The 15,586-nt window shown below is 46.1% G+C and overlaps 1 protein-coding gene across 6 annotated transcripts in view; it reads right to left on the reverse strand.

The window, feature by feature from the left end:
* Positions 1-15,586, reverse strand: part of LOC111971919 (pleckstrin homology domain-containing family A member 7) — a 184,684-nt gene that overhangs the window by 24,362 nt on the left and 144,736 nt on the right. For 3 of the 6 annotated variants that reach the window (XM_023998704.3, XM_023998708.2, XM_023998706.2), the window contains 6 exons: positions 9,056-9,237; positions 5,679-6,218; positions 4,659-5,241; positions 4,454-4,537; positions 3,174-3,437; positions 2,230-2,283 (listed from right to left, as the gene is read on the reverse strand). In XM_023998704.3, the coding sequence (XP_023854472.1) occupies positions 2,230-2,283; positions 3,174-3,437; positions 4,454-4,537; positions 4,659-5,241; positions 5,679-6,218; positions 9,056-9,237 (1,707 nt within the window). The remainder of the gene's footprint in view (positions 1-2,229; positions 2,284-3,173; positions 3,438-4,453; positions 4,538-4,658; positions 5,242-5,678; positions 6,219-9,055; positions 9,238-15,586) is intronic. The other 3 variants (XM_023998705.3, XM_023998707.2, XM_023998709.2) reach the window with 3 other exon arrangements.

Genomic DNA, 15,586 nt, shown 5'->3' on the forward strand with positions numbered 1-15,586 from the left:
TGAACATGTTTCATTATTTATTTGAGGCTAAATTGATTTTATTGATGTATTATATTAAGTTAAAATAAGTGTTCATTCAGTATTGTTGTAATTGTCATTATTACAAATAAAATCGKCCGATTAATCGGTATCGGCTTATTTTGGTCCTCCAATAATCGGCATCGGYRTTGAAAAATCATAATCGGTCGACCTCTTGTCCACAGTGCTTACGTTCCATAGTGGCCCGAGAGGCCCGGCAGTGCAGTGCAGTAGCACACTGTGAGCCATGAGGATCAACGGCTCTAAACTTTTGATCTGCGTCAAATAGGAGATAGAGAGCCACTGTTACAAAATGGCTGCCGTTCGCTATGAGCAAGATATCAATTTGACCATTCAATAGAATAMATCAGTTTATATACCAACTGTTACGTCATATTTACAACAGTATGGAGTCAGCATTATGGTCGTCTAGTGGTTGTGAAACCCACCCGTAGCATGTTGGCTGGACKACATCAGTGACCTTCACCTTCTCTGTGATTTAAAGCCAACTGTAGTTCACAGATTGACAGACTCTATTAAGATGGTTGTATTTGAATGGTGTGTTGTTGTGCAGAAATTGGTGCTCTGGGCAGGGAAGAATGTATGTACTCTCTGGTACAATGGTGCTGTGACCCGGGTCACATAGTAAGGCTTGGTTGGTAACACCACCAGCGTTTTTCACACATCCAGCAACTCAACCATTTGTCCTTTGGTTGATAGAAAGGTTGTACTATCGACACCCAAGACACCAGGGCCGTGTTCATTAGGCTCTAAACCGAAGAAAACGTACTGAAAGAGGGACATTTTTGTTTTACGTTGCAATTATTAAAAAGGAGTAGAAGKAGWAKTRGTAKTRGTAGTAGTAACAGTAGTAGTAGCAGTAGTGATAGTAGCGTAGTAGTAGTAACAGTCTTAATACAAGCAGCAGTATTATTATTATAGCAGTAATAACATTAGTAGTAGTAACAGTAGTTATGTGGTTGAAACCGGAGTTGAAACTGGCGAGCCAGAGCAGTTTGTCGAGCTTGTGACGAAGTCACACTCCTTAATTTGTGAAGACTCGGCCACCGACAACAATGTTAACAATGCATCCCATGACATGTTCCTATGCAGTTAAAACTTGATATATATGATACATCTGTAGTTCATAAGTAATGACTTAGTGGCGGCCAGCATGCAGGCTCCTTCAACATAATGGCAAATTCAGCACTCTGATTGGTGTGTGCCCACACCCATACAAGATGCTTCTTTCCATCAGAGGCATGTGCRCAGAGAAATTAAACACAAAAAAATGGAAAGGGTTAAAAATGTTTGTCTAATTTAAGTGRTCAAACTTCCAGAGTTGAGAGAAAATGTTGGAAGTCTGGGAGTTTTAATAAATGGCTCATTTGTTGAAGATACCCCATTAAAGTGTTTTCAAGAGGACAAAAAGCTTAATAGGTCAAATAGTTATCAAAAAGTTATAAATAAGCACACTGGTCATGATTAGTCTACACGTTTTAAAGTTTGAATGTTGTTTCTAGCTTAATCGGTGTATGAAAAATAGCGTTCCAATAAGAAAGCGTTCCAATAAGAAAAAGTCTGAAATAATTGATACAATATTTAAGATGGGACTTCTTTTTCATATTTTTTTTTCTTTCTGTAGGTGTGCCCTAATGAACACGACCCGGTTCATCCACATTTATGCCGTGTCATTCCCAGCTTCAGGGTGTTCGTCATCCACTCCGGGATGAAGTTTCCCCTAGGTAAAGATCTAGGATCAGCATCCCCTACCCCAATCCTAAAATTAGCCATTTAATGGGGAAAATGCTAAACTGACCCAAGATTAGCGTCTCGGGGCAACTTCATCCTACACCGTGAGAAAGCAAGGTGAGTGTGTCAGAGAACTTTGGCCAGGTGTTAGGCCTACAGGGAAGGGGGAACACACAGAAGAGGAGAAAGAGACAGAAGGAGGAGAAAAAAGAGGGAAGAGGAGGAGAAAAAGAGGGAAGAGAAAGAGAGGGAAGAGGAGGAGAGGGAAAAGAAGGAGAGAAGAAGAGGACAGGGAAAAGGTTGAGAAAAAGATGGAAACGGTTGAGAAAGAGATGGAAACGGTTGAGAAAGAGATGGAAATGGTTGAGAAAGAGATGGAAATGGTTGAGAAAGAAGGAAGAGGAGGAGTAAAAAAAGGGAACAACAGGAGGAGAGCGACTCTCCATCGCCAGTTCCCACCTTCAAGTCTAGATACTCCAGGTCCTTCTTCAGTTGCATGTAAGTATCGTCAACCTTCAGGGTGGAGTGGAGAGAAAGAAGTGTCAAGTTTCCTGTATGTATCAAGAATGGTCCACCATCCAAAGGACATCCAGCCAAYGTGACACAACTGTAGGAAGCATTGGAATCAACAGGGGCAGCATCCCTSTGAAATGCTTGAGACACCTTGTAGAGTCAATGCCCCATCAAATTGAGTCTGTTCTGAGGGCAAAAGGGGAAGATGTTCCTAATGTTTTTGTACACTCAGTGTATATAGCGCTACTCATTAACATCAAATCTACCATAATGGGTTATAGAATGCATAATAATGATTTGTACGTTCTTCTATAACCATTCATAATGGATTATGAATTAAGGGGGAGATGATTGTAAGCCTTTTTTCAAGAATAGGCTATTGGATAATCGTCAACTGTGAGGCTTGCTATAAGATGAGTAAAACATTCAATTGCGAAAAAGTAAAACAAAACCCTTATGTCATCCAAAGCACGCACACACACAATTCATCCATGAGCTTCTCTATGTTATGCCACCTGAGATGCAGGACGTGCAAATAAGAAATGGAAGCACGCTACAAGCAGCAGCTCCAACATCACAAGCCCAAATACGTCTCCTAGCAACATCTCAGCCACACACTTCAAAAACACAATGTTTTTTTGCGAGAGACATCAAAGCCCAGGCAGATAAAACATGTTTTAACTGCACCTAAAGCCAACCATACCGGGATGACAGTATGGAAGCTAACTAGCACAACATGCTAACACACAGTACACAGCTACATGACAGCCTAGCTGGGAGTACAAAAACCACAACATGTTGCCATGGCCTTCTAGAAAGACACTATGGGTGGCTAGGGGGTGGCAGCCAGCCAGGCCACACAAACAGCCATGCGCCCAGGTTGAGCTCACATCAGTGGGGTAAAGAAGGCCAGSTGTACTGGGGGCCCCCACCTGGCTGCTGCTGCCGCGACCCATGGGGCCTGGGGGGCCTAGTAATGACCCCAGAGAAGAAGGGCCGGAGGAGAAGAGGGGGTTGTTGTTGGTGGTGCGGAGGTGGGGGCCAGAGGGGCTGTAGTTGAAGTGCTGCATCTGGGTTACCGTGTGGTGGCGCGCGGAGGCCATCTTTGCCTGATGCCTCCGGAGCTGAATGAGCAGGAGGGTGAGTTCCTCCGGCTGCGTGTGTAATAGCAGTGTGTCCCACAGGGGTCAGAGGGAGGGAATGGGGGAGTTAATATCCCAACGCAGATAGACTGCCAAGATACTCAGAGCTGTATAGAATACAGTTAGGTTCAACTGCTCGGTCCTGTTAGCACCAAACGTTCCATGATAATTACATTTAGGGTTGGCACAATTTCCGAATAATAGTGTAATCTACAATTATCGACAGTAACCGTGAACCCCCCCAAAAAAGAATAGCTTTCATACATTCAGTGTAGGAAGGGTGGGAATTCAACTTCCTTTTCAAGTAGATCTAGTTTACCCAATAGCAGTTTCACATTTTTACATGAAGAGGGTAAAGCTGTGTTGCATTCATTAGCTATTTTGTATGCATTATAATAAATTATAAGCTCAAAATATTTGTTGGCTAAAATGACAATAACTGTGGTCATTTGCATGGAATTTGTGGTCATTTGCATACTACCACAAATTCCATAAACGCCACAGCCCTAATTACATTCCAACTTTGCAATCTTACTGGAGAAATTGTAGGGGTGTGTTATGTTTGCTAGCAAAGAGATTTAGCTAACTAATTAGCTAAGTTGTTTCACCCCACAGTTAGCCAAGTTAGCTAGCTAAAGTTATTAACAGTAAGTTAGCCACCGCTCCTACACTCTTTTGCTAGCTACAGTAACAATTTTGTGTCGATAACACGTCTTAAAAAATAACAAAGTGTCTCCGACTGTGTTTMAATTTTACCGATAAGGACGCAGTCCACTTTCCAAGTGTATTGCCTTGGAACTATTGATACAGACACGGCAGCCATTCAAATATCTGTATCTACATCTGAAATCTGTATGAACCAGAATGATGCTGGTTCACGTCCCATAGCTGTCCTAGTAAAGAAGTACTGTAAGTAAGTTAACCCGATGGTAAGGTGTCCACGTTATTCGAGAAACACTCGATCCCGGACTTCATGTTATTATCTAACACAACATGTTTGGTTTGTGACTGGGTGTGTGAGGCCGTACCGTCTTCCCGTGAAGGCTGGGCGCGCTGACCGTGTGTGTGATGTAGCCGGAGGTAGGGATGGACCGTCTGTCGATGGTGGCAGCCTGGTGAACACACACACACACACACACACACACTGCAGTTATACAGTCTATTAAGCTGCCGTTATTACACCTGCATAATACTGTCAGAAAAATGACAACCTGTCATTATACAAATACTTACGTTGAGCAGCTGAGACTTGGCTCTCCGGGGGGACCCAGCCACATGCACATCCAGCGCGGGCCTCTCTCCCAGGGGCATTACCACCACCCGGTCAGCAGGCGTATGGGGCCTCCGCGGTGGGGACAGGGCCCTGGAGCCCCGTAGGGGTCCCAGTGGGGGGATGTCAGAGGGATCAGGGGGCACCGACACACAGCGGGGCACCTCGGAGCTGGGCCGTGGGGCTGAGGGGGGGACCGTGGAGGGTGGCCGGTGCCCAAAGGGGTAGTCCGGGGCAGGTGTGTAGAGGGGGGCGGTGGGGCTGCCATGGCGGTACTGGTGGCGCTGCTGCCACTCATACAGCTGCCACACGGTGCCAGGCCCACCGATGCCACTCCCGTCCCTGGCACCGGTACCCTGGGAGTTCGGRGGTCCGAGGCGGAAGTGGCTAAGGCGGTCCTGGGCGTATTTGTACTCCCCGTGGCGTGCAGCCGTGGGGGGGCTGTGGTTTGGGGTCTTTGGTAGTGTCTGGTAGGCCTCCRGGCCGATGAACGTGGGCTGGGTCGGAGGGGTGTGGCGGGGCAGGGTGCTCCCTCTAGAGGAAGGACTAAATGAATGAGAACAGGTCAGACAAAGGCAAGATGGTGAACTTTGTGTCATCATGTTGCTGATCTGCATTTTACTGGCTTAGCAGAGTCTGAGTACAGTAGTGAAACTAAGTGTTATGACGCTTTGACTGACACATGCTTGCATTATTCCCAGAGCCCCACTAGAGGGAGATGTTGGCTCTGGCTGTATACACCCCATAACCTTTATGTCCATGACGTACATAAATCAACCAAACCTAAACACTGAACACTTATCTAGTAGAATGATGTTACGTACGTGCGTGCCTGCGTGTGTGTGTCCTGTGTGTGTGTGTGTGTGTGTGTGTATGAAAGTATTTGCTTGAATGCACCACAATATTTGTGATTGTGCTGTGTAGGGTAGGCCAATGATAAACACTCATACGAGTGGTGGTGTGACGTGAACCGTGACCTTTACCCTTGGTGCTCGACCCTCTGCACCTTGACCCAGTGTTCCACCTGCTCCAGGGCACTCCTCCTCTGCACCTGCCTGTGAGTATCCACCACCCGGGGGGGCAGGGTGGCCCTCTGGTACGTCCCCGTCCCCATCCCGTTGGGCTCCAGGGTGGGTGTCCCGTTCCTCAGACAGGCCCCGGGGGGTAGGGTTGAGGCGGTGTACGACGGGGCGCGCATTTGAGCACTGGAGGGGGGCGCAGATGTAGTTGAGGAGGCTGAGTATGGCGGAAGGGGAGAGAGACTGCTAGGAGGGACGGCGTCCATTTCAATTTCCACGTTCCCACCACCAAGGACAATTTGTGAAGCAATGGGGTTGGGAGTGTCGTTCCAGAAGCTACAGTGCTGCTCGGTTTCTCTGTGGATGTCAGCCGGTTGGAGGACCACCCCATCGCTATGGAGATGGGGGGCGGTCTCGGTGTAGTTGTTGACGTGGTTGGTTTGGGGTACTGCCTGGCGCTCCGACACGCTGGGCATTTCCGATATCTCCGATGTTTCCGAAGGTCTAGGAAGAGAACGAGAGAGCGAAGTTTTGGTTTGGCTCTCGACTCATAGCAACAACACAATTATTGMCATTGCCATTGTATCAGSACAGTGTAACTGGGGTTGCACAATTCCAGTAACTTTCCCAAAACTCCTGTTTGGAGGGGAATTGTGCAACCCCAGTAAGAACACTGATCTCCACATGTTTCATACCTCTAACCTCTCACAGCAGTTCTGTTCAGAGCCAGACTGATATATTGGTTCACCAACATTGGCCTTTTACTGCGGACGATAATTCCACCAATAACCAATATTCAATAAATAAGATGAAAAAAGGCAATCTCATGCTGATCTGAACACTTGCTGCCATTCTCATGATGTGTCATTATTGTCACAATGTATGAAATCAACAATTGAAGCATAGTCATTGGACAATTGCTCTTTTSGRTGGCAAATCATKATTACACTTTTTAATTTCCCCGCCGTAAAACAGTATATCGGCAGATATATCGGTATTGGTAAGTTTTGTCCCTCAAAAAACGAAATTGGTATTGGACCCCAAAAAACAATACGGTCAGGCTCAAGTTATGTTAGATCTAACWTTCAGTAGTTTACTAGGGAATCATTCTTTGATCACTTCATATCTCCAATGACAACCAAGTGCAGTGTTAACATTAGCATAGCATTTAGCCCTGATTGACACTAACATGAATGAAGGGCCCATCAAARTAGGATATAGGGGCCCTAGCCTCCCAGCTACAGGGAAAACTGGGCTACTTAGCATTAGCATATTAGAGTTGCCTAGCCTGGGTCTCTCACGCTAGTTAAACTGACAGCCACTTGTGCTAAGGCAAACAGCTCAGCGTGGCTAAAGGACTGGCAGGGAATGAGCAGTCATATTTGCGCTGATAGACACAATATTTCTTCCTCACGAGCATGAATAATAGATATGAGCCTCTCAATTAATCAATAACAGCGCCTCCAGGATGGCTCATCAAATACAGCGCTCCAGGATGGCTCATCAAATACAGCGCTCCAGATGGCTCATCAAATACAGCTGCTCCAGGATGGTCATCAAATACAGCGCTCCAGATGCCTCATCAAATACAGCGCTCCAGGATGGCTCATCAAATACAGCGTCCAGATGGCTATCAAATACAGCGCAGATGGTCATCAAACAGCGCTCCAGGATGGCTCATCAAATACAGCGCTCCAGGATGGCTCATCAAATACAGCGCTCAGGATGGGTCATCAAATACAGCGCTCCAGGATGGTCATCAAATACGCGCTCCAGGATGCCTCATCAAATACAGCGCCTCCAAGGAGTGCCTCATCAAATACAGCGCTCCAGGATGGCTCAATCAAATACAGCGCTCCAGGATGGCTCATCAAAGATATATGTGTGTCACTGTGTACAACACCGGACCGTTTCACACTATAAATCAGGTTAAATACAAAATATAATAAAATACAATGACAGCCTGATGTTAACAATATAACACAATGTTCATTACAAATACTATAGTATATAGCTACTTCACACGCTTACAAACATACCATCAGTATGTACAGTACTGCAAAATGTAATATAATGTATTTGCATTAATTCTGTGAGCCCACATCCAGTTAACACTGATACCCTAACTAGACAGAGTATCATAGCCAGACTGACAGAGATACCCCTAGCTAGATGGAGATAGCTAGACTAGACAGAGATACCTAGACAGAAGATACCTAGCCAGAGATACCGAGACTAACAGAGATACCCTAGACTAGACAGAGATACCCTAGACTAGACAGAGGATACCCTAGACCTAGACAGAGATCCGCTAGCCTAGACTAGAAGAGTACCCTAGCTTGACTAGACAAGAGATACCCTAGTCAGACACAGATACCCTAGACTAGACAGCGATACCCTAGACTAGACACAGAGATAGAAACCTAGACTAGACAGAGATACCTACGACTAGACAAGATACCTAGCCTTAGACTAGACAGAGATACCCTCGACATCTAGACTAGCCAGAGATACCCTAGTCTAGACACAGATACCCTAGACTAGACAGAGATACCCTAGACTAGACAGAGATACCCTAGACTAGAATTCTTTCCAATGTGTCAAGTAATTATATTTTTGTKTTCATGATTTGGTTGGGTCTAATTGCTGTCCTGGGGCTCTGTTTGTGGACCAGCTTGCTTAGGGGACTCTTCTCCAGGTGCATCTCTTTGTGATGGCTTTGTTATGGAAGGTTTGGAAATCGCTTCCTTTTAGGTGGTTGTAGAATTTAACGTCTCTTTTCTGGATTTTAAAAATTAGCGGGTCTCTGCCTAATTCTGCTCTGAATGCATTATTTGGTGTTTTACGTTGTACACAGAGGATATTTGTGCAGAATTCAACATGCAGTCTCAATTTACAGGCTGGCTGTCTGTCTGGCTCTCTCTCTCCAGCAGAGATACAGAGCTGCAATCTCTTGGGCTCTGTGTGGGTGTTTGTTTGTGTACCAATGCAATCTGTGAGCATGGTGAATGCACTCTCTGCTGCAAAGGCATACACACACAGACACTCACAATCAATGAGACTGACAGACTGGCAAATAAATGTGTCTCTCTTTCCCCAGACAGACATATTCAGAGACACACGGAGTTAAGAATTGCCACACACGCACCAGTCTCTCACTCACTCACTCAAAAAAAAGTGCAAATTCCCAGGCAGCGTACCTCTTGGCTCCATGGTGAACTTTCCCCTAGGTACAGATCTAGAGATCAGCTTCCCCTCCCCAGATCTTAACCTTAACCATTGGTGGGGAAAATGCTAAACTGACCCAGGATCTAAGCCAGGGCAACTTTAACTACAACTACCTCTTGAGGCTGGCGGTGTGGTTCTGCATCAGCGCCGCCTGGTTCATGGCCTTCACCCAGCCGTTCATGTCTTCTTGTGTGTCGGCRCTGAAGAAGTAGGTCCGCATGCCACTGTGCTCCGCCTGCGAGCCAATCACAGAGCTCCGGTTGTAAATGTATGAGCGCATGCCCGTGTGGCTGGCCTATGGGAGAGGAGAGAGGGAGGGTCAGAGTAAGGAAGAGTGATGGATGTGGGATCAGGCCAAAGGGGTAGATAGCAGGGTTGGGGTCAGTTGAGTTTTGCCCACTATTTTTTCAATTCATGAACTGAATTAAGAACTGAATTGACCCCAACCCTGGTAGAGATGGATAAAGAAGTGTTGAACAATTAAAAGATACAGGGACATTAACCAATGTCTGCCCATGGAGACACAAACGCGTTCAAGTCAGCCAATAGAGAGAAAGAGAGACGTCAGCATCAGCCAATACAAACACAGACATATCCGTGTTGGCCAATACAGAAACTGAGATACTATAAGGACCAGCCAATAGACACAGAGACAAGAGGCCAGCCAATTGAGAATGGAGAAAGAGAGAGACATCCAGACTGACCAATGAACACAGAGCAGCATGAGTGACATAACAAAATAATATCAAGGTCCAATCCAACCCACAACAGAGGACACTGTAAGCCAATCAACAAGAAGTAAGCCTAGAAAGAGCCATTGTGACATGACCATTCCAACATGCTGCTGAATTGTTTGTACTTCTGTTTATACATACATGTCTTATGCTGGTCTTTATGTCTTGTTCTGATTCTCCACACGTTTCCTAAAGTGTGCACTTGAAGACTTCCCATTATGGATTTAACAATGGTGGGGAAACCACATACAGTCAACGTTGCCACCAATCCAATGTGTTTAAAATCCATGACAGGGAGTATGCAAGTGCACACTTTAGGAGAAGGATGGCAAATCAGGACTCCAATCAGTTCACATCCCTATGGCTGAGTTCCAATTCTCTAAGCCTTCACCCAGTGTTCACTCCCCCTCATGTCTTTACAAGCATTGGATTGGTGCAAGCATAGTTGGGAGGGAGTTTCTACCATATTACTTACACCAGTCCGTTCCTTTCAAAACCATAGGGAAGCGTAGACCAATGTAGTGAGGGAGTTTGATCCAGGTCCTAGTGAGGGAGTAGTTTATCCCAGTGAATCTAACTGAGGTTGATATAGACCCCATCCCTAATGAGGGGGTGGAGTAACCGTCTAGTAGGGGGAGATAGACCGTGTAGTAAAGGGGTGCGAGCTTGACCCGTCTAGCTTAGAACGGGGGAGTTTTAGACCAGTCTCTCTGAGGGTAATGACCGGTCTTATGGAGGAACTCGGCCAACCAATCGCGTATATGCCCTCTATGTCTTCTGGTGAATAGACCAGTTGAGGTGAGGTGAACGAGACCAGTCTAGTGAGGAAGTAGACCATCTAGCTGAGGTTCGGAAGTTAGACCGATCTTCTGAGCAGTACCTTAAGGTAGACCCGCTCTTAGTGAGCCGGAGTAGACCCGTTAGTGAGGTAAGTGACCAGTCTATAGGGTGAAGTAGAACCCAGTCTACTGAGGGTGAAAGTTTAGAATCCCAGTCTACGGGGGTGTGAGAGGAACCATCCTAGTGGGTGAAGTATGACCGTCCTTCTATGAGGGGAGAGACCGGCCTCTATGACGGGTTTGAAAAGTCAGACCCAATCTAGTGAGGTGGAATAACCAGTCTGAGTAGGTGAAAGCCCTAGACCCCCTCTTATAGGGTGAAGTAAGAACCCGCCTTGCTCCAGCTAGCAGGCGAAGTAGACCGTCCTCCCCCAGTGGGGATTTAGACCGATTCCTCACTGAGGTGGAGGGTATAACCCATGTCCTCCGAAGAGTCATGGCAGGAGTTAGACCCCCATCTAGTCAGAGGAGGCCAGAACCCAAGTACACCTATGCTCGAGGGCAGGGCAGTAGCGACTTGCACACTTTGAATACCCTTTTGGTGTCAAATACTGTCAGTACCTATAGACAAGGAAATCGGCTGAATGTTTTATGTCTATGCCGATGGACTCTCAGGGAGCAGGGTCCTCACTGCAAAGCAATTAGTGAGCAATCACTTCAATGTCCTCACCATTATGTAACAAATAAGAGCCAATCTATCTGGATGTATTCACTAGGATTCAATTGGAGCTAATGGGCTGAAATCAGGAGGGACCAACCTAAATTTGCCAGTTAATCAGTTGCAAAACATTTTCCTACGATCCAACATTCGTCCTTTAGTCCAGGGCTCTTCAACCTCTGACCCACTGAGGACCAGAGCCTTTGGTTGTCTGTTCTACCTGATAATTAACCCCCTACGAGGGCCGCGAGCCTGTTGGTTTCTGTTCTACCTTATAATTAACCCTACGAGGCCGGAGCCTGTTGGTTTCTTTCTACCTGATAATTAACCCTACGAGGCCAGCCGTTGTGTTCTGTTCTACCTTATAATTAACCCTACGAGGGCCGAGCCTGTTGTTTTCTGTTTCTACCTGATAATTAACCCTACGAGGGCCGGAGCTGTTGTGTTTCTGTTCTACCTGATAATAACCCTACAGGGCCGAGCCTGTTGTGTTTCTGTTCTACCTGATAATTAACCCTACGAGGCCGGAGCACTGTTGGTTTCCTGTTTACCTGATAATTAAACCCAACGTTGTTTCGTTTGTATCTGAGCCGGGTGACCTGTCTTGTTCTGTCTCTACACTTAATTAACCCTACGAGGGCCGCAGCCCGTTGGGTTTCTGTTCTACCTGATAATAACCCCTTACGGAGGCCGGAGCCGGTTGAGAGTTAATTCATAAGCCTTCATGACAAATCTAAGCCGCTCCTCCATATCAGGGGCCGGCAGCCATTTGAGCGTTCTGTTCTACCTGATAATTAACCCTACGAGGGCCGGAGCCTTGGTTTCTGTTCTACCTGATAATTAACCCTACGAGGGCCGGAGCCTGTTGGTGTCTTTTACCTGATAATTAACCCTACGAGGGCCGGAGCTGTTGGGTTTCTTTCTACCTGATAATTAACCCTACGAGGGCCGGAGCCTGTTGGGTCTGTTCTACCTGATAATTAACCCTGACGAGGGCCGAGCCTGTTGGGTTTCTTTCTACCTGATAATTAACCCTACGAGGGCCGGAGCCTGTGGGTTCTGTTCTACCTGATAATTAACCCTACGAGGCCGGAGCCTGTTGGTTTCTGTTCTACCTGATAATTAACCCTACGAGGGCCGGAGCCTGTTGGGTTTCTTTCTACCTGATAATTAACCCTACGAGGCCGGAGCCCTGTGGTTTCTGTCTCTACCTGATAATAACCCTACGAGGGCCGGAGCCTGTTGGGTTTCTGTTCACCTGATAATTAACCCTACGAGGACCGGAGCCTGTTTGTTTCTTCTACCTATTATAACCCACGAGGCCGGACCTGTTGGGTTTCTGTTCTACCTGATAATTAACCCTACGAGGGCCGGAGCCTGTTGGGTTTCTGTTCTACCTGATAATTAACCCTACGAGGACCGGAGCCTGTTGGGTTTCTGTTCTACCTGATAATTAACCCTACGAGGGCCGGAGCCTGTTGGGTTTCTGTTCTACCTGATAATTAACCCTATGAGGACCGGAGACTGTTTGGTTTCTGTTCTACCTGRTAATTAATTGAACACACCTGGTGTCCCAGGTCTAAGTCAGCCTCTGATTAGAGGGGAACAATGAAACTGTCTTGGAGGTCCAGAGTTGAGTTTGAGGGTCTATGCAAGCGTCTTAAATGGCACCCTATTCTCAATTACTGCACTTCTTTTGATAAGGGCCCTGGTGTGATTTGGAACTAGACAAAGCAAGGAAAAAGATGGCCAGACGGCAGCCCATGCAAATGCTTTGTAATGAACAGTAATTGCACACAAATTTCTTTCCCTCTTTGATTCATTCATTAAAAATGTATGCAGTTTAATTAACTTTGTGGAGAGGAAGTGGGAAGTGTCTCCGTAAAAGGAAGCAGAGGTGTAATGTAATTTGGGTGCCATTTCTTCATTTCAGTGTTAGAATCTTATTAATGTGGATTTTGCCTGACTCGATGTTTGATACAAACAGGGCTTTTTGAGTTGAGGGTGTTGTTAGTGACATGACAACACAAACAACAGCATACACACATATATTCACACTCACACACACTCCTGCAGATTGACAGTGTAATACTAAGGCTCTTAGCCCCAGGCAGTGGTTCTGGAAGGTCAGGCCAGAAGGCTGCCTCTACCCCCTGGGGAGGTCTTAAATCTGCTCCCTGGCTTGGCCTGGCCTAGTCTGGGTTAAGCCTATAGTGTACACTTCCCCTCTCCTAACCATTTGTGGGGGAAATGCAAAACTGAAGCTGCTAGCTGTTAATTAACTAGTTCAATAGCTGGACAAGCTGCTAGCTGTTAATTAACTAGTTCAATAGCTGGACAAGCTGCTAGCTGTTAANGTTAATTAACTAGTTCAATAGCTGGACAAGCTGCTAGCTGTTAATTAACTAGTTCAATAGCTGGACAAGCTGCTAGCTGTTAATTAACTAGTTCATTAGCTGCCCTGTTGTTCATAGGCGGATGAACAGCACATGCTCGCCTACACCCTCACACACACACTGTCTTGTACAGATAACCTTCTGGGGACACACAATTCAGTCCCATTCAAAATCGTATTTTCCCTAAACCTAACCCATACTCTTACTTTAACCCTAAAACTAACACTAGCTCCCAACCCTAACCCTTAACGTAATTCTAAACCTAACACTAATTCTAACCTTAACCATAAACCCCTTAGAAATAGCATTTGACCTCATGGGGACCAACAAAACGTCCCCAGTTGATCACATTTTTGTTTGTTTATTATTCTTGTGGGGGCTTCTGGTCCCCACAAGAATATTTAAATACTGACACACACACAATCTTTCTATACCATCTGCTACCCTGTAACTTTCCAATAACTGCTCTGTCTTTTCAGACCAATATAAGAATGTGCAGACACGGAACTACACAGAGCCTGRTCTCCAATAACAGCCCTAACCACAGCCTCTTCACTGCAGCAAGAATGCTGAGCCGGACATTCAGTGCACCGTGTGACCGTCACACCTCCACTGCTCACCYTGGGCAAGTCTCTCTCCCTCTCTCCTTCCTCCTCCTCCTCAAAAATAGCCTGTAGTCCCAGACAGGAAGGCTAACAATAGCAGCAGTCCTCTTCYTMCTCTCCCCAGCCCCTCTCAGACAAGCAGGACTTTTTTTTGTCCCTTCTATTTAAATCCATTATATTCCAGAACAGCATGGGGCCTGGGTCACGTCCCAAATGGGAGCCTATTCCCTACATAGTGCACTACTTTTGAMCAGAGCCCTATCAAAAGTAGTGGACTATGTAGAGACTAAGGTGCCATTGGGACGTAGCCCTGGTCTCTAAACTGAGAACAAAAACTCAAACTCTCACATAGAAATACGTTTACCTCCAATAAACACTGAGAATGAATACATGACTCGTTCAAATATGTTCCGGAATCCACCATATTGAATGGTTTCTACTCGTCTGCAAAATGGAAATGAAGGTATAGGATGTGAATATTGTGTTTAATAAATGTTGCCTGGTCCCAATTCGGTTTGTGTTGCCTTGACACAAACATGTGATTCCAGAACAGCAGGCAGTTGAGGAGAACAAAAAGCTTATTCCACTGAAATAAAAATCTATCAAATAGTCAGTCAATCCTCCTCCATGAGTGGCATGTTGGATATGAGAGCAAACAGAGGAAATATGAAGGTTTAGCCAACACACATAACGAGGTATGAGCAATGAGATCATACAAGAAGGAGAGAACAGACTAAATGGAGTAACCAAGACACATCAGTCTCCAAACAAGCATGCTCCAAACAATAAGAGCCATATACACACTGTCGTGGTATATATTTCCTATTGTCTGGCAAATGACATGGCAAAAGCAGTAACTGTAGTACAAGTGGTTGAGAGGCCAGTACCTATTTATGAGTGGACGGTGCACTTGTGTTTCATTGGACGACCTCGCACACTCACAGGGGTCCCAGCGAGGCAGCCCACCAATAGGAACAAGAGAGGGAACAGAGTTCAGCAAATAGGGGACAGGGGGTCACCAGCCTCCTAGCTAGGTTGGTTGGCTCCACAGTGGAGGGGAGGGGTGGGAAAGGAAGGTTCTAACCATGGSGAAATATTTTTGGGATGAAATAGTAAAACTAACTCACTGTAGTGTTGAATGGTTGCAGCACAAACAAACTGACAAGAGAACAGAAAACAAACATACAGGCCTGTTCTACCTATAGGGTGGTCTCTAGCAGGGTAACAGGTATTGACGGGGGGAGGGGGCACTACTCCTGACATTCTCCCAACTCTTCTATGGCACCAACAGAATCTTGGAACAGAGAGTAGAAAACACAAGCAAGCCATTCTCTATGGGACTCCGGCTATCTCCCACACACACACACACACACACACACACACACACACACACACACACACACACACACACA

The sequence above is a fragment of the Salvelinus sp. IW2-2015 genome, linkage group LG13 (assembly GCF_002910315.2).
Source record: "Salvelinus sp. IW2-2015 linkage group LG13, ASM291031v2, whole genome shotgun sequence".
In the NCBI taxonomy this organism is placed as follows: Eukaryota; Metazoa; Chordata; class Actinopteri; order Salmoniformes; family Salmonidae; genus Salvelinus; species Salvelinus sp. IW2-2015.